This window comes from Ictidomys tridecemlineatus, chromosome 11 (assembly GCF_052094955.1).
Source record: "Ictidomys tridecemlineatus isolate mIctTri1 chromosome 11, mIctTri1.hap1, whole genome shotgun sequence".
NCBI classification, from domain to species: Eukaryota; Metazoa; Chordata; class Mammalia; order Rodentia; family Sciuridae; genus Ictidomys; species Ictidomys tridecemlineatus.
The window spans coordinates 110,517,203-110,541,163 of NC_135487.1; the positions used below are offsets into that span (position 1 = coordinate 110,517,203).

Consider the following 23,961-nt stretch of genomic DNA (forward strand, 5'->3'; position numbering starts at 1 on the left):
AGAAAAGTATGGCAATCTATGGAATGCCCCACAGCAAATAGTGATAGATGTGGTATGTGAATGAGTAAGAATTGTGACGTGTTCCAACTGTAAAAATATGGACTAAAAATATTTTTATGAATATTACAACTATGCAAAGAAACAGGTCCATAGAAGGAAGCATACCAAAATGTCAACATTAATATCAATAGGATTATGACATTGTGAATGTTATGTATTTTCTTTTTATTCTGTTACCTATCTTCTTACCCCCCTCATTTTCTGTCCCTCGCCTCCACTGAATAGAAAAATATAATGCATGAAGTTTAAGAATTTGCTTCTCCAGAGAGATGTTATGGTATGGTAAATATAAGCTTAGACAGTTATTGGCTTCATGTGACGAAACAATATAATCTTTAGAACCCCAGAAAATGTTCTGAGATTCTTTACTTGCCATCTTCAGGGTGCAGTTCCTAATTCAAAGATTGAGAACATGGCCCTAACTGTGGTGGTGGTGGTGGTGGTGGTGGTGGTGGTGGTGAGGGGGTCTGATGTCTGTCTTATGTCTGCATCCTGTGGATCCCGTGAGGCTCTGAGAGATGTTAATGCCAGGTCAGCCAGTGCTATCCATGTCACCATGCAGAAGGGGAAGGAGAAGCTATGAGGGCATCTGAATTAATTTCAAAAAGTCTCCTTCTAAGCGGTTCTCCGGAGACTTGGGTCATTTCTGGGCAAGGAGGGTGGAAATGGAAATTAAGTCAGGATTGCTTTGGGCATTCCTGGTGGTTGGTTAGCTCAGTGGCTTTCATCTTTGTTGAGTTTGCTCCTTTTCCTTGTCTACTGTCTCTACATTTTACCTCCGTCTGTTGTGTGCAATGTTAATTAATGGGACCAGATAGTTGTTGGTAGATGGCTAGGCAAAGCCATCTGTCCCATGGGGAAACATCTCTTGGGCTTCATTCAACTACTTGTGAGCCCAGAGAGCCATTTCATCATTACTGAGACATGCTTGGGAGAGGTATGCACATTAGTTAAGTTTGCAGTCTGAAAATTTGGGGTCTGAATCCCAACTCCATCTCTGGGAGCACTTGTTTGGCCTTGGGAAATTACTAAGCTTTTCACACCCTTGGTTTCACCATCTGTAGATTGGGAGTAATTCTCATAAAATTATTTAAAGGATTAAATGATACAACATGTGTCAAAAGCTTAATATGGTGCCAAACCATCAATAACAGCAGCTAACTTTTGTTATTAGCTACTGGGACTTAAAAATACTACTCTATTTAAAATATGTGTTTCTTTAAATTTTTCTAAAAGTCCATAAAATGTTTTTATTAATAAGAATCAAAATTAGGAGAGCACTACTCTCTTTTACAGATAAGCCAGCCAGGGAGTTATTTATTATTTCCCGTGAATGATTGGGTTTTGAAACTCCTTAGATCCAACGGTCATGTTGCTAGTATCTGCATTTTGGTAGTCCAGCCCCCAAGAATTCCATCCAGTTAGTGAGGCAAGTTATTCCTTTCCTGAAACCACACGGGTCTCTCTAAACCGAGTTCCTGCTCTTCCTCTGTTTGATTTCTTAAAATAGTTCCTGAAGATTTTAACCACAACTGAATCAAAACTAACCAGCCTGTAATTTCCTGGTATGTCCCTGTGGCCTTTCTTTTCAAACAAAACACACGCAAAATATGGCATTGAGTTGGCTGATTTCCAGCGTTTCAGGGTTTGACTGGAGTAAGCTGGAAAATGTCTGTGAAAGCTACTCTCATTTGTCTTCCTTACTCTGTTGAGGAGGCTCTGAGCTATTAGTAGCTATGTTATGTTGTATTATCAAACTTATTTATCAGGTAATTTTAATTTTGAATAGTTTTAAGAAAAGTTTACCAAATACTTTCTGTTCATAATTCTTTATATCCTCTTCCTCTTCAATTTTTGAACAAAAGGACATGAGACAACTCTATGACACATACAAGCTATAAAGAGAGAGAGAGCTGTTCTTTTATATAGAAGGTGTGCTTTCTAAAAATTTCAAGAGAATATGGGCTGAATATTTGAATTTATAAATTAAAACACAATATATTTGAATTTTTTTTTTTTGTAAAACCAATGCAAACTATTCTTGAATCCAACTCAGAGGCATAAAACTAGTTTGGCCAATTATTTACATGATGAATGATTTTTTGTATTACAGTCATTTTTCTTCTACTTTTTAAAATGAATAAATGTTTTTTTAGCTAAATTCTCAATGTGTTTTGTTTTTAAATAAATGTTCATAATTGATACGTAGCATAAAAGTTGGAGTTAAAAAGAAACAAAAATGTGAGTGAAAATGAAAATTCCAATAAGTAATTAAAATGTGATTCAGAATAGAAACTAAGCAATTTATCTTAAAACCATGATGAACGTTCTGAGAATATGTGTGCACATTACATTGTTACTCTAAATGTTTGTTTCAATAAATGTTTGTTGAATTAATGAGTTGAGAACAGATTAGTAATGATAAAACTAAAACTGCAAAATAAATGTTCAGATAATGACCTAAGGAAAATTCATTCCTAAGCAAACTGCTCTCTTATTAAAAAAGAAATAATAAAATCTAATTTGAGATTTTCATTCCTAAGCAAAACACCCTTATTAAAATTTTAAGAAATAATAAAAAAATCTAACTAATTTAGAATTATTTTACAAGAGGCAGATTCAGAAATTCTGAAATACTAAAATATATTTACAGAATATGGTATACATATTTAGAAGTAAGTGATGAGGAGTTATTATATCAAATAGATAAATTTTTTCAAATAGATTCATCTTATTTCCTATTAGAGGCTGGCATTTGTGTCCTTCAAATTCGCATGCTAAAGGCTTTGAAACTGTTCTCAAAAGTCTCTTTCCTTGTATTTTTTAAAATATTAATTAGCCAGCAAGCTTTCTCGCAAAGCAGAAAGCAAAAGCAATGCTAAGCATACGCCAGAGTAAAGTTGTCTAAGTTATTCAACTTACTGGAGTCTAAAATAACATCTCCATCGTATTTGGCAATTGAAACTATTATTTGTCATTTAGTTTTAAGAAAAGTTTTTATCTATTAAAACAGGATCAAATATATAGTGATGTATCACATTTGTTCTCCTGGGGAAAAAGAATAGGAGGCTACTTATATTAGATATTTTTGTCCTTGCCTTCTCCCTAACAGTTTCTATAATTGTCACTATGGATACTTTTAAAGCATTCATTCTTAAAAATACAATTCTGAAAATTAAACCCAGAAGATAGAAAACAATCTCTGGTTGTGCAAAAGTAAGCAATATGATGTGATTAGCATTTGAAAGGAAACACCTATATAACCTTCTTGTTGTGATTCGAAAGCCGAAGCTTCAGTTCCTTGCCTTGGAGGAATCACAGAATCTTGTCCCAGGCTCAGGAAAGAGGAAGAGGTTGAGTAAAGTCTTCTTTTCTTTTCCCTTTCTTTATTCATTTTTTAATGCACAGCATGATATCAGTTTTACATACTTTATTTTTCTTTCTGCCAAACCCAGGGCTGATAAGCATTAACCTCAATTGTTCCAACTGACCTCTTAGGCAGAGTTGTTGAAATGAACATAGATTACATCATTTTGCAAACAAGTCCTTTCATCTCTCCTTTCTAAGAGTACTTTCTGGAGAGTATTCTATTCCAATCAGTTTCATCAATTTATTTAGCACCTACTCATATGGTTTTGACTCAAAGATTTGGGGGCTGGTACATTGGGGACTCAAAGTTAAGATGTTAAATTGGATTATGTAATTGTTGGCTCTTAATTGTTTAGAGTTCTCTTACTGGGTCTAATACATTTTTCCTTCAATATTTGGAGTACAAGCCCCAATTCCTTGTGACTTGCATATTTTCAACAAATGAATTAATATTATTTCCCTACCATTAGAATCTCATAACAGTATTATTATAGCTCACAATTCAAAGACTTGCTGAAAAAAATAATAGTGCAAGAATATTATTATATCATTGCATGCTTTAAAAATTTTCCGAAGCAACCAGAATATTGTTTATTGTTACTTAAAGTTTGTTAGCCAAAATCAGTAAACTGCTTCTATAAAAAATAATTATTGACTTAAAATCGGTGGCAAACAAGTAAATTGACACTTTTTAGCATGCTATTTATAGGTACTGTGGGAAAGTACAAAACACATAGAAAATGCAGGAATTTTCACAAGACTTGCAGTCTACTTTTTATAATTCAGATTTCCATATGACATTGGAATTTAAATAGGCAAGACTAGATGTTACTGTACTAGTTTCAGATTTTCCAATTTTTCTTCTGCCAAGTCTTAACTTTCCTGAGTATTTCTTAAGGTACATATCTTTTGTACATGATGGAAAGAGCTTCAATAGATGGAAAAGTATAAGATTGACTGTATTCATATGAGCAAAATTTTCCTGGAGATAGAATGTGCTACACTAATGGAGGCTATATGGGGAATATCTTTGAAAAACTTAAAATCCTTACATTGCAAACAGAAAGTGGTATTATTACTATTATTGCTGTCTACAATTATCCTGTCAAGAGCCCAATTCAAATAGGAAACCCAGATGAGGGGGTCTTGTAAAGGTGGAAAAGGTATTATTGGGGTGTATTCACTTTTTTCTTTTTTCTGTTAATTGATTTTGCATCTTCCACTTAAGATCACAAAGAAATGACATGCAAATTCATTTCCTATACATATGTGCATGCACACAAACACACACACATCACACATGTATATACAGAAGAATTTGGCTTTCCAAAAATAGTTCAGCCTCACTTGGAAAATTAAGAAAAGCATTTTTATTTTGAGAAATAATCATTGCAAATCGATTTGAACCTGGCATCACTTTGTTAAAAGTATCTTAGAATATTTTCAGATGCAAATGTGAATTTTTTTAAAAAACCATCGCTTTCTGTAGGCAAATTAAATTTAAAAAATCCACATGTGAATAAATTATCAGATGTTTGATATGAAAATAGACAGTCACTTTATTATGAAGGTGCAAATATGCCTACTATTTTAATAGGCATTCTTCAAATCAGAATTAACTATTTAAATTATTTTATATGATACTCAATAGGATATCATATAAAATAATTTAAATGGTGAGATTCTGACTTGATAGTTTTTTTCCCCTTTTATACATTTCCTTCTCCTGACTCCCATTTCCTGAATTCCTTCCTTGCTGCAATTATATAAATATACTAGCACAAAAACAATCCTTAGCATTTGTTCTCGATACTGTCATTTTCGTATGTAGGGGGGATTTATTTTTAATGGATTCAGCCTAATTCCTCTAATAGAACTGTGGATAGCCTTTCCCCTAAGAAGTAGAGGTGACAGCTGAGTTTGCCTGGTAACACTTAATGGTGGCTTAAGAAGAAAGGAAGTGCTTCTGTAAAAACCTGGCTCAGTTTCACTCACTGCTTGTCCTCTGTAGATGACCTACCGTGCCATACGGTGCCTTCTTTTCATTTTCCCGTCTCTGTTGGTCTTTTAATTTAATCTGGAGAAGTTGGAATTTCAAGAGTTTTCCTACCAGTGGTAGGGTTAAATTTTCTCCACTGTCCATAATTGTTTTCGCTGCCACTAACACCTATGAAGAAATACAATTATTAGGAAAAGTGACATTTTATAACCTTTGCCACAGTCTGTTGATTCAAAGAAAAAGGGCATTTTATGTTTTGTAATATTCATCTTACTGCTAAGATAGATGCCTTAATAATAACCAAAAAAAAAAAAAAAGACAAGAAAAGAAAAAAGAAAAAAAAATACCAAATGCCATCGAGAGGGGCGTTTACCCTCTACTTTAAATAGGCTGGGCAGCCTGAATACCAACTTTTCCCCCCAATAACGTAGAGTGCTTCCCACAGTGGTGTCAGACTCAAGACTTCCAAAGAAGGTCAGAGTTAAGACAGGTAGGTTCCATGTTGGGATGACTGACGGGTCACTTTCAGGGTACAGAAAGTCTTTTGTTGTTTGGCATAGTAGCCAGTAGTCCAAACTGTCAGACTTTGACTGATTAAGACATTATAAATTAAACAGGGTTTTTGTAAAAGTGGAAATGACTATGTTAGCAGTCTTTTATTTCTCGGTGACCAAATTCGAATGAAAGATAAAAGCTGCTTGACACAGAGGTGCCTTACGAGTGCTGCTCCCCCCTTGGAACTTAATGTTGATCCTGTTGGTATGCAGCCTAATTGGGGTGAAACAAGGTTATTGAGTTTTCTTTGGGTGACGACAGCCACTAGGAACATACAGCTGTATTGTCCAGATGTGGGCCACTGACAGCCTGTTTTATGAGTGTGTTTTTTACAGCTTGTTTCCCCTAAATTTCACACAACTCTCTAACATCTGGGCCCTTTTCCTTGGAGCCCTATAACCACTTTATTTACTGCAAAAAAAAAATAAAATCACGTAAAATATACCATAAAAGTTGTTACGTGTTTCTCTTTATTCATGTTGTCTCCCTAATAAAGTTCACCTCTGCCTGAAGGACTGTCACAGGAATAATCTAGTTAGAGTATTTTTCAGCTTTTGTTTTTAAGCGAGCATCATATTTATTTATAACCTTGGGATGAATGAGGTGTTACTAAAATGTTCTGACATGGTCCTCCCACCCCCCGCCCCCAGCAGTCACTCCTTGGGGCGCATATGGTGTCAATTTCAGGCCCAGAGTCTCAGACAATGACCGCGTGCACTGCATCTTTTGGGCTGTGTCTTGTCTGAGGTTTCCACTGGTTCTTGGTCAGGGCTTTCATGGCTGGTCCAGTTCCTTTGACTTTCCCCTTTGCCAAGGGAAATAGCGGAGAGAGGGAGGTGTGTATTTCGTTTCTAACTGCAGAAGGCCCTGTGGATTATCATGTGCCAAAATGTAACTGGACCTCTCAGAGACCACAAAGGGGTTTCCCAAATTGCATAGCAGAATAGGAAAGCAAGGGAAAGGATTCCTTCAAAACCACCTTTGCTAAAAACCAGAGGAACAAACCAAGAGTCAGAAAGCTTTGTGTGTGTCTAAGTCGGCACTCTGCAGAAAGCTCAGAAAGCTTTGCTTTCATGGCAACTTCTGTGCCTGCTAACAGGATTTAGGGAAAGGGACATGATATCTGTGATTTCTGTGAGGGGGGGAAAACTAACAAGACACCTGCAGAACCCCACCATTTAATGACAACCAGATTCAAGGTGGAAGGGAATCCTAAGGGGACCACATGTCAGGCACTCACTGCAAAATAAAGTCTCTGTGGCTTGATCCAACCCCGAGAGTAGACATCAATATTTGGTTTGAAATGGAATTTTTTAATACCAGCTAAACAACATGCTGACAATCAGGCTGCTTTGTGACATCTGGTCCCAAATATTCAAATTTGAGTTCTGAAAGCTCATGGCAGCCTAGCATGGAGTGATTCCCTATACCACAAAGTTAATGACAGTGTTGAAGGGAAGTCAACCCTGGAGTGGGGTACCCAAGAGAAGTTGTGGAGTCTTTTCTTCTGCTGATCTGTGAAAACAGGATATTCACCTGTGCTGGGGGAACGGGAGCTTGGGTGAAGGCTGCCTGCAGTCATGGTGATGGATGGGATGTCTTTGGAGGTGTTTTCTATGCCCTTGTGTCCAGGAGTCTATGCACGTTACCTGACTGAATTAAAATGCATTCAAAGTATGACAAAACATACCCACAGAAAGGTATTTTATAGGCCAGAGAAGCTATTTCTTGTCTGTCAGTGTTGATCAGAACAGAACTGGGATGGTTTAAAAGTGACAGTGACATCCTGCCATGATCTGGGGACATAGGCTATGGAGGATGTCACTGGTATTGTGGGAACCTGTGTTGTCCTGATGTGTGGACATAGAGGGATTGCAGGGGGCAGGGTGAGGTTGCAGTGAGGAGGGCGTGGAGAGACTCTTCTTCCTCTCAGATATCTGGGGCAGCCCACATGGAGGCCAGCTTGCCCATTAGCAATGGCAGAGGCTCGGAAAACTTGTCCTCCCCACGGCTGCGCCAGTGAGACTTGACACCCACAAAGGCCACTTTTTTTTTTTATTTTAATTTTATTTGTTTATTTATTTTCACAAATGCCACTCTTGATGCTGCAATATTGAGAGAACTAACAAAAACGAAAGTCTGGACTGAACTAAAATCTGAGACTGGAAATGTCCATGATGCATGGATCATGTTCAGGAGAGGCAGACAAAGAAAGAGGTGTTCAAATTAATTTCCATTGAAAATATTTTCATCTCACACCCCATAATTCATAATTCCACCCGGTCAGTAGTTTGTTCTCAGATGAAAAAAATACAAATTCTCAGGGGGACCTTCGCCAAGGATGTCTTTAAGGGAATTAAAAATTGAAGAAAAGATGGAATTTAAGAGTAAATGTACCTTCTCACTCAACATTCCAGAAGAACTTTCCCTCCCTGGGCTTACTTGTATTAATAAAAGGAAAACAATCAGACCTTCAACCTGCCAGCATTGGTAGTTTGTCCAGTGTTTATAGTCAATGTGCCTGAGTGGGTGTGTGCACATGTGTGCAGTAAATGCAGCAAGCTTCCAAAGGCGAGAGGTGGGGGAAGAAGGGCACACGGGGAAAATGGTGAGCTGGCAGTGGGTGGGGACTAACTGGACAAAAATCTGTTTCCCTAATTAGGCAGAAATACCATCTTAAGTGGGTTAAAGCCTGGATACTCGTTGGGCTAAAATATCTAGTAAGTGTGCCTGGCTTGAGTTAGAGACTAAAAAAACAAAAACAAAAATAAAACCCCCACTAGTCTTATGGGCATATGGGACTCATTAAAATGGTGAAAACTTGCCAGGTAAAGCCTAGAGTCCCTGGACCTCCTCAGGTCAGGGAACCGGGCGGAAGGGCCTGCCAGGACTGGGGAGGTTCTGGGCCTAGTGACCAAAGGTGGTCTGTTCTGAGAAAGATGGCTGCAGGAAAAAATTAAGTCTCCAAGAGTGCAGTTGGGGAAGAAAGGCCTGTTTATTGTGTGAAGATATTTGTTTTGTAGGTATTCTCTTTTTCTTAAAATGTTTGTGATTCAGAGTACACTAAAAATGATTTCCTTGGCTGGGGTTCCGGTCCACCCACACACATTAGTGCCTTCTCCTTCCCCTTTAAACCAATCCTTCTCCCATTAGTAAGCACAAATGCCTGCCTACCCGGTGCTTAGAAATTCTGCACACAGAACTTCTATTCATCTTGCTCCCCTTACTGTGGGTTAACATGTGCACTTCAGAGAGAACTTTCAACTTTCTTGGGGCGGGATTGGCTAATTTCATTGAGCACATTCGTTTCTGGATCCATCAATTTACTGGCTAATGTCATAAAATTATTCTCTGTATGACTGAGTAGTATTCCATTGTACCTCTATACCACATTTGCTTTATCCATTCATCTGTTGAAAGGCACCTAGACTGGCTCCATAGTTTAGCTGTTGTGCATTGAGCTGTTATAATAGAACAGATAAACGGGAATGAAGGGAAGGGAGGAGGAATAGGAATAGGAAAGACAGTAGAATGAACTGCACACAACTTTCCTATGTACATACATGAATACACCACAATAAATCCCCACATCATGTGCAACCACAAGACTGGGATTCCAATTAGAATAAAACGTACTACATGTTTGTGTTAATATGTTAAATTGTACTCTACTGACATGTTTATCTAAAAAGAATAAATTAAAAAAGAGAAATGCTTCACACATTCCCATGAAAACCAATGGATGGATGGATGGACGTGTAAATGGATGGAAAGAATGGACTCCTAGGAGGATTTCTGCCTGATTTTCCTGGTGTGTTTGTAAGGAAATACGGAATAGCCTGAATCATTGCTTAATTTGCTGCACATTCAATTCCAGGTAATATCTGAGGATGTACAAAGATCTGCATGTCTCTTGTGGAACAGGCTTTGGTGGTGAAGAGAGCAAAGTGTACCTGTGTGAAGTAAAGAGGGGAAGGTAATAGAAGAGCAATAGTCTGGGAGAAGATTTCCCTGCAAGTAGCCACCAGTTCCTCCTAAAAGAACCTTTTAGATTCAGAGCCTTCCTTGAATCCCACTGGCCTACTGGGGTTTGTTGCAGTTAACTGTAATAATTCCCAAAGTCTGACTTCATATTTAACCCATTTTCTTTGGGTTAACAACTTTGGATTGGTTTGGATACATAAAGACCTCAGCAAACAGGAGCAGAATCCATAACCTAGAGCTGATTCAGTCCAGACTAGCACAGGGTGTAGCAAATCAGCTTTGACACAGAGAAAATGACTTTTGTTTTTAGTCATATTCTTTTAGGGAGCTCATCTCCTTAATACATTATTGATTTAATAAAGGAGGAGTGTTCTCATTTTTCATTAGTGAAAAGAAAGTATACCCCAACTCCTTCCACCATCCCTCTTCCTAGAAATCATCCATCAGTGTTCACCAATTCTTGTGCACTCTTCCACAATTCCCCACACATGCCTAAGCATATGTATGTACATCCTTTTTATGTTTTGTACTAATGGGATGATGCTATTCATATTGTCAAATGATTTGTGGCTTGTGCTTTTACATAAAAACATAACCAGCACAGCTTTCTGCTGGTGGGTTTTGTTAAGTAGTCATTCTGTAGTAGACAGGAGAGTCTTGTCTTGTGTGGGTGTTTGGCCGTTTATTTAACTAGTTCCTGTTGACATATAGGCTATTTTCCTTTCTACTAAGTGCATACATATTTTTGTTGATAGCTGTTTTGTCCTCACCAACATTAATGAAAGTGTCTGCTTCCCCATCCGCTGATCCACATTGGGCAGAGTTCTCTAGCTTCATTCTGTATTGGTGCTGATAGATTTTTCAGTGAGGATGGAAATTTTCTTTATCTATACTGTAAATATGGTAGCCACTGACCTAGACCACAGGTGTCTATTGAGTAGTTGAATATTGCTAGTGAGACTGAGGAACTGAATATTTTTTCATTTTTTTAAATTGATTAAAATTTAAATGCTAGTAGTTGCTGTTTTGGTCAGGGTAGAGTCTACATGATGGTGTAAAGTTTTTTTTTTAAAGTATTTCATTTAAAATTAGGTTTATGCTATAATCCCATTGTGTTGTCTCTTTAATTTTACCCCCAAACTGAAAGCACCATCCTTGGCATATTTTATCATGGCAGGAGATGTTTGTACACATTTATTAAGACTCAGATTCATATGGTGCTCGAAGTGAGAAGCAATGAGAATCTATGGCTTGCAGGCTAGGATCATTGCTTCTGGTCACTCAAAAATTCTGCCCTCGAATGAAAGTAACTAATGGAAGTATGGGGCAAAAATAGAAGAATGCAAGTTTTTCTCTGTACACCTCTGTATACTCCTTCTAGCTGCCCAATGCCATTTGTTTTCTAAATCCCTCTCGCCAGTAAAATGGAAAAGATTTAACTTGATGACACACTTTGAATGAAGTTTATACCAGTGGGTTAGCTGTATTTCAAGATTTTGTCCTTACTGTAGAATAAGAGGGACAAGTGACTGATGAAATTATTTTAAGCCATAAGTAATAGATGTGGCAGTTTAAAATTTAGAGTAGGAGGTAGCTCTTCTCTCTAACATATAACTTAACAGCCCTGGAGTCCAGCTGTGAGGGTGAACATAGTTCTGGTTTTTGTGGTGCCTTGGTTTCACTGCCTGGAGTTGCCATCATATGCCAGAACTAAGTTTTTCAGGGAAAAGACACTTAACAGAAACTGGAAGCCTCCTTCCAGCCAGAGTCAGAGGAGCTCGAGACCAGAGAAAGTGTGTGGGTGGCTAGGGCAGACTCTGCCATCTGTGGGAAAGAAGTAAGAAAACTTGCTGCAGGGTGTAAGAACTGGGCCTGTCTGTGCATGATGTGTGTGACCTGTGGAGGTGCGATGTGGATATAGGTTTCTACATGCATGTGTGTGCATGTGCATATGTGTGCACAAAATTTATGTTTGTTTGCAAAGTTGCCCTCAGGGATAATTAAAAATTTTAAGATGCTCTAAATCTAAACATACTGTCAAAACCTGATATTTGTGCCTGTTGAGGAATTAATAAAAAAAGAAGAAAACTAAGATTTTTCCATTAGCACTTTAAAATAAATACAGATGACTATTTACCACTTCTATCTCTCTGGAGAACATAAGATATAATGTTTATCATTAAATATTCATCAGGTTAAATGTGCACAGTATTCATTATTGTAAACCAGGTCTATAGCCCACCTTCAAAGTTCATGGCTTAGGTAGTGTGATTGTTTGCTTATGCACTTTGCTTTTGCCTTATATTTGTTATATCTGCTAATGACATTTAAAAGCCAGACTAATTATTGCCCCAATGTGCATGTGTTTCTGTGTGAACAAATTTATCAGTGTTCAGAGTGGAAGGTTGCTTTCCGTGGGCCTGATTCTACACATTTGATGAAAAAGGTGATCTGCAAATCATTGAAAAGAGAACATTTCATGTGCAATGTGGGGAATTTTAGTTCCTTTGATACAAGGGGTGATGGGCTAGTTACTGAAGCCATTAACTGCTTGTGTGCCTCTTCGTGCAAGAGTACAGGCTGTGTTCGTACTCCTATCTTTCCGAAAATCACAGGACAGTCTTGGACAAAATATTTAATACTTTAAGCTTCAGCCTTTTAAAAAAGAATCTACAGCAAATCTTCTCAACAGGGGCACTATTGACATTTTGAGACAGGTAATTCTTTTGTTTGTAATTCTAGGAGCTTTGCAGGATAGTTAGTGCAGTTGGGGTTTCTCCCCAGCAGGGATGACTAAAAGCATCTCCAGAAATTGTAAAAGGTTTTCTGGGGGCGGAGGCAAAACTGTTCTTTATTGAGAGCAGAAAGATCTATAGAAAGAGAATATGAATATTACTAATTTCACACGAATATATTGAGAATTAAATAATACTAGATGAAGATTAAGCATGGTGAATGATATGCATGGTAATCCCTCACTCAAGTTAGCTCTTACTGCTATCCAGACGTGCAGGACAGAATTGGAGTTCTTGAAGACCTTCTAGTCCAGGTCTGAAGATGAGAAAAGGTCAATACCCTGAAGTGTATACCAGTGGGTTAGCTGTATTTTGAGATTTTTATCCTTTTTATAGAGAAAGAGGGACCAGAGATTGATGAAATTATTTTAAGTAATAAGTAATAGGTGTGGTGGTTTAGAATTTAAAGAAGGAGGTAATTCTTTTCTCTAACCTAAAACTTATAGCACAGAAGCCTGGATCAGTTTTGCAGATGAACCAGGAACTTTACTTTATTATCAGCTGGTAGGAAGGAACCTGGCTGATGCATTCATTCACCCTTTGTCTAATCAGAGACAAATCAAGATCCATGTGGAGAAGGTAGAGATAAAAAGAGAGGGTGCAAGAAGATATTTTGTTACAGAGCTGTGTACGATGCAGAGAATGCGAGGAACAGAAATCATGCTATTCTTGATCTCTTCTAAAAGGTGAAACAGGAATTTTATAAAGACCGTTCTGCAATTCCATCGCCTCCTTTCTGGGTTCCTCTGCTCTCTTCCCTCCTTCATTCCTTCTGCATTTATTAAGTGCCAACTATATTTTAGTCGTTGAATTACTTGATCCTTTATGCGTCTAGTCTATCCAATTCACATTCTTTAAGTAATGAATAATTTCCAATGAGGCTTAATTGGAAAAACAGCTGGGAGGATGAAGGCAGCAGAGAGAGAAGGCAACGGAGGGAAAGAGGAAGAAAAAAAAAAAGAACATGAATGACTGAAACATATTTTCTCACTCCGAGAAGAGGAAAAGAAAATAATCAAGCAATATTAAACTGTCTATACATAAATTTAAAGGTGACAGAAGATACAGGTTCCTATAGATCATGATGTCTGTGTAACACAAATGGAACGTTATGAAAGCGTTCGGACCACAGCTTGGTGAGAAGTTCGTAATGATGATAAATATCCATAGCAGGTGACTTCTAGATCATTTTCAGCTGTCCATAATTAAACTGGTATCCATCTCTCCACAATGTCAGGCCTGTAAAATAATTCCAGTCATTGGACCCCTTACATCTGTGCTGAAATGAAATAATATTTGGCAGTAACAAGGAGTCACTGAAACTAAATAAACAACCCCTTTCAAGACTACATAAAAGTTGGTAACATAATAACATTTGACAGGGATTAAGACCTCTTTGGGGCTTTAAGGAAGTTTCAGAAGCAGCAATAACAAATACATGGAAGGTAGAACAGATCTCTGCTGTAACAGACATGTATAATTTGAAATGTAATGAATCTCCCAAGGGAGACGTGTTTTGAACATCTAGTATGTGTGTAGTACATGTCAAAAAGCACAAGGCTGGTTTAGAAGCATTTGTTAGGCTAACTCTAAAAAAGCAAAGCTGCCTGCTTATTAAGGAGTGTTTTGGGTTTTGTATACCTGCAAAATGTTTAGAGGCACACAAAACCGATGTGATGATATGTACAAGAATGACATACAAAGTGAAGGCCTTTCTTTTGGTGTGAATCAGCAATGCATGAATCTATTACATTATTATGGCAATTTCTCTTTAAAATTGTCATCTTTTCTTAAATCCCCCAATATTTCCAACCCTCTGAAATCATTCTTGGTCTTTCAGTTGAAGTGACCATCTCCTCTCTGAACCTACCTACCACTTTTTCCTGTTTGCTAAGGGACTTCGATCTCTCTCCCAATGGAATCATTTGTATGCAGGGTTGGTCTTCTCTACTATCTCAAGGGTCAAGTCCTTTTTCTGATTCATCTTTCTAAATCCTCTCTAGAATATAGTGCTCATGTAGACATAATGTGTATTCATTCAATAAATCCAAGAATGAGGCGAGTGTTTTCGAATGATCACAGCTACAATTACAGAGCGCTCAGGGTACTGACTGTGAGTAGTAGTGGATTCTCAGACTAACACCAATAATTACTCAGCACACACCCCGTGTAAGACAGGGACTGTTGAAAGCACTTGACTTATTCTAACCCATTCAGCCCTCCCCTGCCCTCTGAGGTGGGCACTCTCATCACTCCATTTTATTAGGTGAGGAAACCAAGGCCCGGCGAGCACATAGATAATAGTTAGTACAGGGGTGATTTTTTTTTTAAGTTCTCTTCCTAATCACTATATGCTGTAGCCTCACAACGGGCTTCTGTACCCTGTACCTGGAGCTACTGTGCTCCTGCCAATCTCCAACTTAGCTGCAGGGATTAGAGCTTTATAGCCCACATTTTTGTATTTTCTAAGAGTCCTGAAATACTATTACCACTCTTGTTTACCCATATCTAGTGCTTCAGCTTCAGATCTGTTTTTTTGAGACAGGGTCTTGCTAAATTGCTTAGGGACTCATTAAGTTGCTGAGGCTGGCTTTACACTTGCAATCTTTCTGCCTCAGCCTCGAGAGCTGCTGGCATTACAGATGTGCGCTAGTGAGTGCTTCAACCTCAAATCACTGAGTGGCTTCTTTTTTCTTGAGACCTTTCTTCAGGATCCTCAGTTCTGATGGAGCATCTATCTTTTGTCCTTTATCTTAGAAACTACCCAGGCTGACAGCCACCTCCACTTTCTAGCCTCCTATTCCTTCTTGTTAAACCCATATCATTGCTAAAACCCTGCTTTAAGTTTGGGATTGGTGACAGAGACCCTGCTTGTCACCGATTGACCTATGCTGCCTATGCTGAGATGTCTGTGCATGGCTGGTTTCTGAACTCCCTGCCCCCAACACTGGTACACTACAGGTGTCATTCGCCATTTGGTTTGGAGAGTATGCCTCACTCCCCACATTGCAGGTGGCTGGCTGCTCGTGGTCTTGCTCTCTTTCTGCCTAGAAAAATCTGACTTTTCTTCAGGCATTTATCCTCCTTCCACCCAGAAACAGCTAAATGGGTAGAATGGTTTGTACTAAAACATAATACTAACTTCTCTTGTCCTTGACTGGGTATCAATGTGCGCATGACCTTGTTCAGCAGGGGTGGAGGGTGGTGAAGACTGGTTTTCTGGGGCAGCTGGATCTGGCTTCCTGGGTCCTGACAGAGCTTGGGGAAGAGTCCTGAAGAACGGGATTCCTGCCACCACCTTTCCTCCATCAGGGAGTTGAAACCACCTCAAAAATGAAGAGAGGATCAAGGGCACTGCAGGCCTGTGGGGCTGCAGCCCCTGTCTCTGAAGCCTGCTGGGCTGCTAGATGGATAAGTCAGTATATTCTCTTATTATTTAAGCTGGTTTTGATTTTTTTTTTTGGTTAACTTGGAAGCAAGGTGAGCAAGTAGATATGGATGTGGAGAGATTTATTGCCTGCAAATTAATAGACATTTAAAAAATTAACCGGTGTGATTCCTAGACCAGCAATGTCAGCATCACCTGGGAACTTGTACAGAAATACAATTCTTGGGCTGCAGCCCAGAGCTGCTGAATCCCAAAACTTGACTTAAATAAGCCCCTAGAAGCATTGCTTTATTCCTGGTTTCTTTTTTGGCCTCTCATAATAATGTATCTAATGCATGTTATCAATTTTACCTGAGTCCCTCTGCTTACTCTCAGTTAACGGACATCTATTTTGCTTTATTATGATAATTATTTCTAGAGTCACCAAACCCTCCATTGCAGGGGACACTCTGGGGTGGGGTGGGATTTCTGCTAATCCTGCGAGGTAAAGCAGATGTGCAGTGTGCCAGTCTTATTTTATGTTTTCCTAAGTGCTCTGTTCCTCCACAATGACCAGAGTTGCAGTGTTCTCCACCAGGTGGCGCCCTTCTCGGCTGTGGTCACTGCCTAACTAAACTATCTGCCTATCAGGAGGGCTTGTTCCTTTGAGTTTCCTTGTTCTCCCTAATCTCATTAGTTGGCTACAGGGTACTTGCAGGATATGTCTCCTGGCTGCCTACAGAGGAAGTTCTGTGTGAACACACGGATGCTGCGATTTCTTGTAGGACAGTGATTCTGCAGTGTGCCCTGTGGGCCACCCACCACAAAATCTATGGAGCCATCCTAAAGATATGGATTCCCTTGGGCTGGGGATTGGCTCAAGCGGTAGCGCACTCGCCTGGCATGCGTGCGGCCTGGTTTGATCCTCAGCACCACATACCAACAAAGATGTTGTGTCCGCCAATAACTATAAATAAATAAATAAATAAATAAATAAATAAGTAAGTAAATAAATATATTAAAAATTCTCTCTCTCTTAAAAAAAAGATATGGATTCCCTGGAATGTACCCCCATAACCCCAAATTCAATCTATAGAGGTCAGGGTCTAGCCCATAACCCCAAATTCCATCTCTAGAGGTCAGGATCTAGGAGTGTGACAGTTAATAAGCATTCTAGGAATTCCTAAATACCCTGGAGTTCAGGAACCATGGCAGAGGTCATTTACATATCAACATGAGGGGGGGTCAACTAAGGGTTTGGTACTTTCAGTGCTAAAACTGGGAAGTCCCTGGCACTCGGGACCAGGGTCACTCTAGGGCAGTAAGTTCTAGGTAAGCCATTTCCAGGCTGTCAGATCTACAGTGAAGGAACATCATCAGCCTGAGGGTCCCCTTGCTCTGTTGTCCCCAGTTCTTCCAGATGTCTGCTGGTGGCCTCCCCAGAGCCTCATGCTCACCCTGGTTTCTGAGCCAATCCTATTGAAGGCAACAGAGGTGGCAATGTTCCTTCTAGCGGGTCGTCTCTGATTTGGGATCCAGTAACCTGGAAATAAACCTTCTAGTGTGACGTGCATTATTTGGTGCATGTTCTTTGCCGGGCACTCTGCCAAATACATTATTTCACTGGGTCAGGGATTAAGGCACGAGCCCAGGGACATGTGTCAAGTGGACTTTAAATGCAGCACCGTGATTCTAAAGTCTGCTCTTCTAACCAATGTGATTCATGTCTGCCTCTTTTTCCTAACTTCTAGAATTGACTGATATTTTCTCCAGAGAGCTCCTTTCCTAGACTGAAACCCCCAATGAGCTATGAGCCAGGACACCAGTTTACACAGTTCCTTAGGCTCTCAGTTCCTTAGGTTCAGACTCTGAACCCTACCACTCCAGCTGCCTGGTCGAGGTTTCTGTCCAAGTCCTTTCTGTGGAGTCGAATCAGTTCCTACACGGTCTGACTATGTCTCCAGTTGCTTTCCTTTCCTATCTCTCCTTTCTAGATGCACTTCCTTCTGGGTGTTCATGAGTATGCTCAGGGCCTTTGCACATGCTCTCTCCTCTTTCCCTCCTTCAGAGTGTGGATCCAAATATCATCTTCTCAGTTTTGCCTTTGTGGATTACTCTACTTAAACTAGTAACCCTCTTCCTACTTCCCACTCTTGTTCCCCTTTTCTCCATAGTCTTGTTACCATCTAACATAACACATTATCTTTTTTATTAGTTCCCTTTCACAATTAAAAAGTAATTCCCTCAAGGACATTAGCTTTTATCTGTTAGTTTGTATTATTTTGAATTTAAAACTTAAAACAGAGTAGGTGCTTAGTAAATAATTATTGAATGAATTAATCAGATGGCCATTGATTTTACCAGTTGAATCTCCTCATGAACTTCTTCGTTTTGTCTTTGCAGTCCTGGGGATCAAACCCAGGCCTCATATATGTCAGGCAAACATTCCACCACTGAGCCATGTTCCTAGTCCTTGGATTCCCTCCTGTCGCGATTCAGCCACACCTGGATTTTCTAGCTGCTCTGGATCAATTCTGAGTTACCTGGGGCCCTCTGGAGGGTGCACTGCTGAGCTGTTCACCCTCACACAGAGACTTGTTCTGCAGTTGGACTATCCTCCTGGTGAAATCCTGGTGATGATACAAGCCTGGTCTTATTCCCTTTTTACCATCTAACTGTTGAGATGGAACCATTCTTGGTTATGAATGAACTTGGTGCATATTTTAAGATCTGCTTTTTTATTCATTAATCAGACCTTTACAGAGCACCCATTGCATTCCAAATACTGGAGATTCAGAGACAAAACAAGTAGCCCCTGCCCACAGTGAGCTCTTAATTGAGTGGAGGAAATGGACTACGAGATGCCCAGGACATGTGAGCAGACTGTGCTGTCAAGGGAGGGTGCTGAGCCATGAAAGGTACCTCATTCACACCAGACCAATCAGCAATGTTTTCCTGCAGAAGTTACTCCCCAGGTGAGGTCAAAGGACCAATGGACATGGCTATGACTGAGGCTAGGTGGTGTGACAAGAGGGGAGAAGAGGCAAGGGCAGAGTCCTGCGCAGAAGAATTGAGGCCAGAGTATACATTTAGGAAACTGGAGAGTGGTTGCAGGTATGGGTGTGGGATAGGGGTGAGGTTGAGGCTGGAGGGAAATAACCAACAGTGAGACCATTGACCACTGGGGGCTTGAACAACATGTTAAAAGAATTTTGTTTTCATCTTGAAAATCATTTAGAGACTCAGAGAGTTTTGACAGGTGAGCCACGGAAAGGCTATGTGATCTTTTTGTGAGCTTAAGCATCTTATCGTTAGCGACTGCTCATACACAGTCAAAAAACAAAACAACAAACAAACAAAAAAACCCAGGCTCTAACAGATGTGCTGGTAGCCCATGACAAATCTCAAACCCTGGAATATGTACTTCAGAGCTTACAGTCTGGACCTTGCCCTTAGCATTGGCTGTGGTGAGTTCCTAGCACCAGAGGCATGCATTTTTAGTACAGGTATTGTAATTGGTCCAGAGTTTATAAAACAGAGATGGCATGTGCCTCTGGGTAAGCAGGCAGGCAGTGCCATCAACCTTGACCAGCAGGGAAACTGTTGGGCCCTTCCAAGTGGAGAGGAGAGTTCATTGTAAACAGTGATCTTTTTACTGGCCCAGTGAGCCATATGTCAATACTGTGAGGCTGTGTTTCTCTGAGGTTAGGCTCAAAAGAACCTGGGTGCTTACTCAGCCATAAAGAAGGCTGGAATTGTGGCGTCTGCCAGTCCATGGGTGGAACTGGAGACTACCATGCTAAGTGAAATAAGCCAGTCCCCCACCAAACCAAAGGCCAAATGTTCTCTCTGATATATGGATGCTAACACACAATAAATGGTTGGAGGAAGGAAAAAAATAGAAGTTCATTGAGGAATGAAAGGAAGGGAGGGAGAATGGGAACAGGAAAGAGCAGAATGAATCAGACATCACTTTCCTACGTTCATGTATGAATACACAACCAGTGAAACTCCACACAGGTACAACCACAAGAATGGGATCCTTATTAGGCTACGTTACACTCCATGTATGTATAATATTTCAGGATACACGCTACTGTCATGTATATCAAAAAAGAACAAATAAAAAATTTACTCAGCATTTGGAAACAAAACAAAACAAAAACAAAAAACAAATTTGGTGCTGGTTCATAAGATGGAAGATGTATTCTTGGATTCTCCTGAAGACTCCCCTGATCCCTATCAATGGTATTGGAGTCTGGATTCAGCACTTTTAAACAGCCCCAGGTGATTTTGAGGCATAGCACTGTAGGACCACAGGCAGGAAGAAAAGAGGAAAGGTTAGAATAGAGAGGTGCTCACCCTGAAGATCTTCCTGCAGCCACCCTTCCCTGACGCCCTGGTCTGAGATTGCTGTCCCTGGTCCCACTGCCATAGACCCGTTTACATGTCCCCAAGGTTCCTCCTGCCATGGAGCCTCAATTAGCAGTTCTGCACATGCACCCTTGGGCCCTGGATGATGGCTGGTCCTGTTCTATTGACCCCTCATGGCACCTGAAGTATGTTTTGAAATTACTTGAGGCAAATGTTACCCATCCTGAATTTTGACAGGAGAGAGTCCCTCCCTTATCACAAAGAGTCTGAAAACAAAATTATATAATCATTTCACTTTAATAAATTCCATACTCACAGAACATCGCCAATAAAAACACGACTAAGTGTCCAACATTATAATTTTTGCTTATCAGGTTGACTGTGATTAAAAATACAAAATCAAAGAGGGTGTGGTTAAATTGGAACTGTTAGAAAGAATGTGGATTGGCACAGACTGCCTCCAATGAATTTTGAGAGGCAATGTATGTCAAGAGTTTTAAAAAGATTTATATCCTTTCAAACAGTAATTCCAGTCCATGAAAATTTTTCATAAGGAAATAATCAGAGTCGTAACTATTGGTAAACAGCTAAATTTAGCAAAAGGGGAGTGGCTAGATATATTATTGAATAGAAACATGCTTTCTATTATATGTACATGGAATATATATTTAGAAAAATGCTGACATCACAATATGTGGAAAGGACATGATATAAAACATACAGGATTTCTATTTTGAACAAAGTGGCCCACAATTCTGAGTGGTGGAATATCCCAGAGGCTTCTTAAGAACCTGCTTACTACACGGGGCTGGGCTTTCTCTAAATCTTCCAAGTTTCCTACAATTAACATGAATCGTTATTATAATAAAACAGTTCATGGATTCTATTTGCAACTTACAGGGTGTGCAGCACTTAACTGCTTTTATCAATGCCACCCCTCCCACCTCCACAGAATTCTTCCTGTGCACTAGTTCCAGCATATTCCTCCCCTGCTCCTGGTCCCTGTGCTCCCCATGCCTTAAGGATGAAATGAACACTCTTAGCAGGGCACAGCAGGACCCTTTATGACCTTGCCTTGACCCACCTGCCAAGCCTTTCTCCTGGCTGCCCCGTCCTGTTCATTGGGATATGTGCCTGGGGAATTTCTTGGTCATTCCATGCCTTGTTATGTTTACTTGACTTTGCCTGGGCTGAGCCCTTTGCCTAGAATTCCTCTCCTCTTTCCTTACTTCATAAATTTCCCATTCAGCTTTCAAGCCTTTTTTTTAAAAAAACAAACTAAAAAAAAAAAAAAAAAGAACTTTCCCTTATAGAAAGAGGGTTGGGATCCTCAGCACCACATAAAAATAAAGGCATTTTGTTGTGTTCATCTAAACGCCTAAAAAAATAAATATTAAAAAAAAAAACTTTAGAAAGATGTAGGCATTTCTCTGTGCAACCGTGGCACCTTTCAAAACTTCTTTGTTGCCCTACGGTAAGGTGACTGCTCCTTTCCATCTCTCTGGTTTTCATTAGACTGAAAGCAGGTTGAAGGCTGGAATGAACTTTGTGATTGACACATGGTAAATGGCCAATAAAATATGTGCTGAATAAAATAATTAGCACACAAATCAGATCTTCAGCAATGCTGTGCCTTGTAAAAGGGCACCCCGTGATGGGCAGGTGGGAGCTGACATCCAGCCAACCCTCCCATCCCAAACCAGGCTTCCTCGGCGTCTGAGAAAACAAGCGCTGCTAGTTCACTAATTTTAGCAAATGACTGGTGTCATGGGAAGTGTTTACTGTGCCAAAGCTAAAGGGAGACTGAGCTGGAATTACAAGAAAAGTGCGGCTTGTTGGCTCCGGGAATGGAGGCTGATGTGTTCGGTCGTGGATCGAAGCAGATCTGCCTTGACACAGAAATCCCAGAGTTCACAGTCACTTCATAATAATACCCTGATCAGGCCCCACCCCTGCTTTTCATCATCTTTTCTCAAATACCCCTAAGTCCCACATGTTTCTAGAGAATATCTGAAAGTAATTTCTGCCACTTCATATTTTTTCTTTTCTCTAATTTGGTTTATTATTGCATTTTGCAAGTTTATGCAAAGTAGTATTCTAAAAAGAAGTTTTAGACATTTCGTTCTCCTCCCCCCCCCCCCCCCCCCCGTTTCTCTCTCTCTGGCATGGGGAATCATGTGACTGACTAGTAAAACCTAAACCCAAATTCCTGGGGACAAATAGGTGCAAAAAGAAGCTTGCACTTTGCATTGTGCCTTTAGGGATTTTAAGACATTATTTGATTAATACTACTACTAAAAAAAATTCCCGAGTTTCCTATTTTGTTTAGATCAATGATGTTAAGCAGGTTGAAGTTCATTTTCACCTTTTTTTGCAGGAACGTGACTTGGAGAGTTTGAAGTGATAGTGAGGAATGGATTTGGAGTCACTCTCTACCACTGTTAGCTACAGGCAGTATAGACTGTGAAAAAAATATGTATGTGCAAGATATGCACAAAGAATTCCTTATTTAGAATACTGACCACTTTGCATAAAATTATTAAATATAACATTAAGCCAAAAAGAAAAATGTGAACTGGTGGAAATTAATGTGGGATATTCTCTGGAAGCATTTAGGACCTAGGTGTATTTTGAGAAAAGGCAAAACTAAGGTGGGGCCTGATCAGGGCATTATGAAGTGAAGGTGAATTCTGGGATTTCTGTGTCAAGTCAGATCTGCTTTGCTCCATAGCTGAACATGTCAACCTCCATTCCTCAAGCCTATGAGCCACCAAAGTTTTCTGGTAACTCCAGCTTAGTTCCTCCTTAGCCTTGGCATAGTAAAATCTCTTGGAGACCCTTTCCTCTTTGCTGCATGACAATAGCAACATTTAGGTCTACTCTACAAGGTTGCCGTTGGGATCAAAATATGACCTGGTATATGAAACTATTGTGTAGTCTGTTAAAAAAAAATGAGGAAAATACCATATTTTAAAAAATCTTGATTCAGAAAAGTCTGACAAACTGAGTAAATGGAACAAGTCTGCTTTTAACAAACTGGATCACAGTTGTGCAGCGATTGCTTCTGGTGACTTGCATCATTGCTCCAAGCCTCTGGCCTTTCTACCCCTACTCCACTCTCCCTCTACACATGTACAGGATTCAGCTTTTATCTCTGACAAATAAATGCATGCTGAAAGGGCAACGGATATAATGGGCTAACACTCTGAAAATGCAGTTTCATTTCATTTAAAGCAGGGTTTTATGGACATTGTGCCTGAATTCAAGAGGCGGGTGTGGGGGCTATTTTTGGACAGGCAGAACTTCCAGCACCTCTTAAATCACATCACACGGCAATTCCCTGCTCCACCTACACACAGGGCGGGCCTGCATTCATAAAACAGGACGCTGGCCCGGGGTGAGACTGAAAGACTCTTTCCCCATCTGATGACTAATATTTGTCTCTGCCTTCAGAAGGG

The 23,961-nt window shown here is 39.8% G+C and overlaps 1 protein-coding gene across 1 annotated transcript in view; it reads right to left on the bottom strand.

The window, feature by feature from the left end:
- Spag17 (sperm associated antigen 17) overlaps window positions 1-23,961 on the bottom strand; it is a 194,044-nt gene that overhangs the window by 128,017 nt on the left and 42,066 nt on the right. The window contains exon 4 of the mRNA XM_078027091.1: window positions 5,450-5,596. Within this exon, the coding sequence (XP_077883217.1) occupies window positions 5,450-5,596 (147 nt within the window). The remainder of the gene's footprint in view (window positions 1-5,449; window positions 5,597-23,961) is intronic.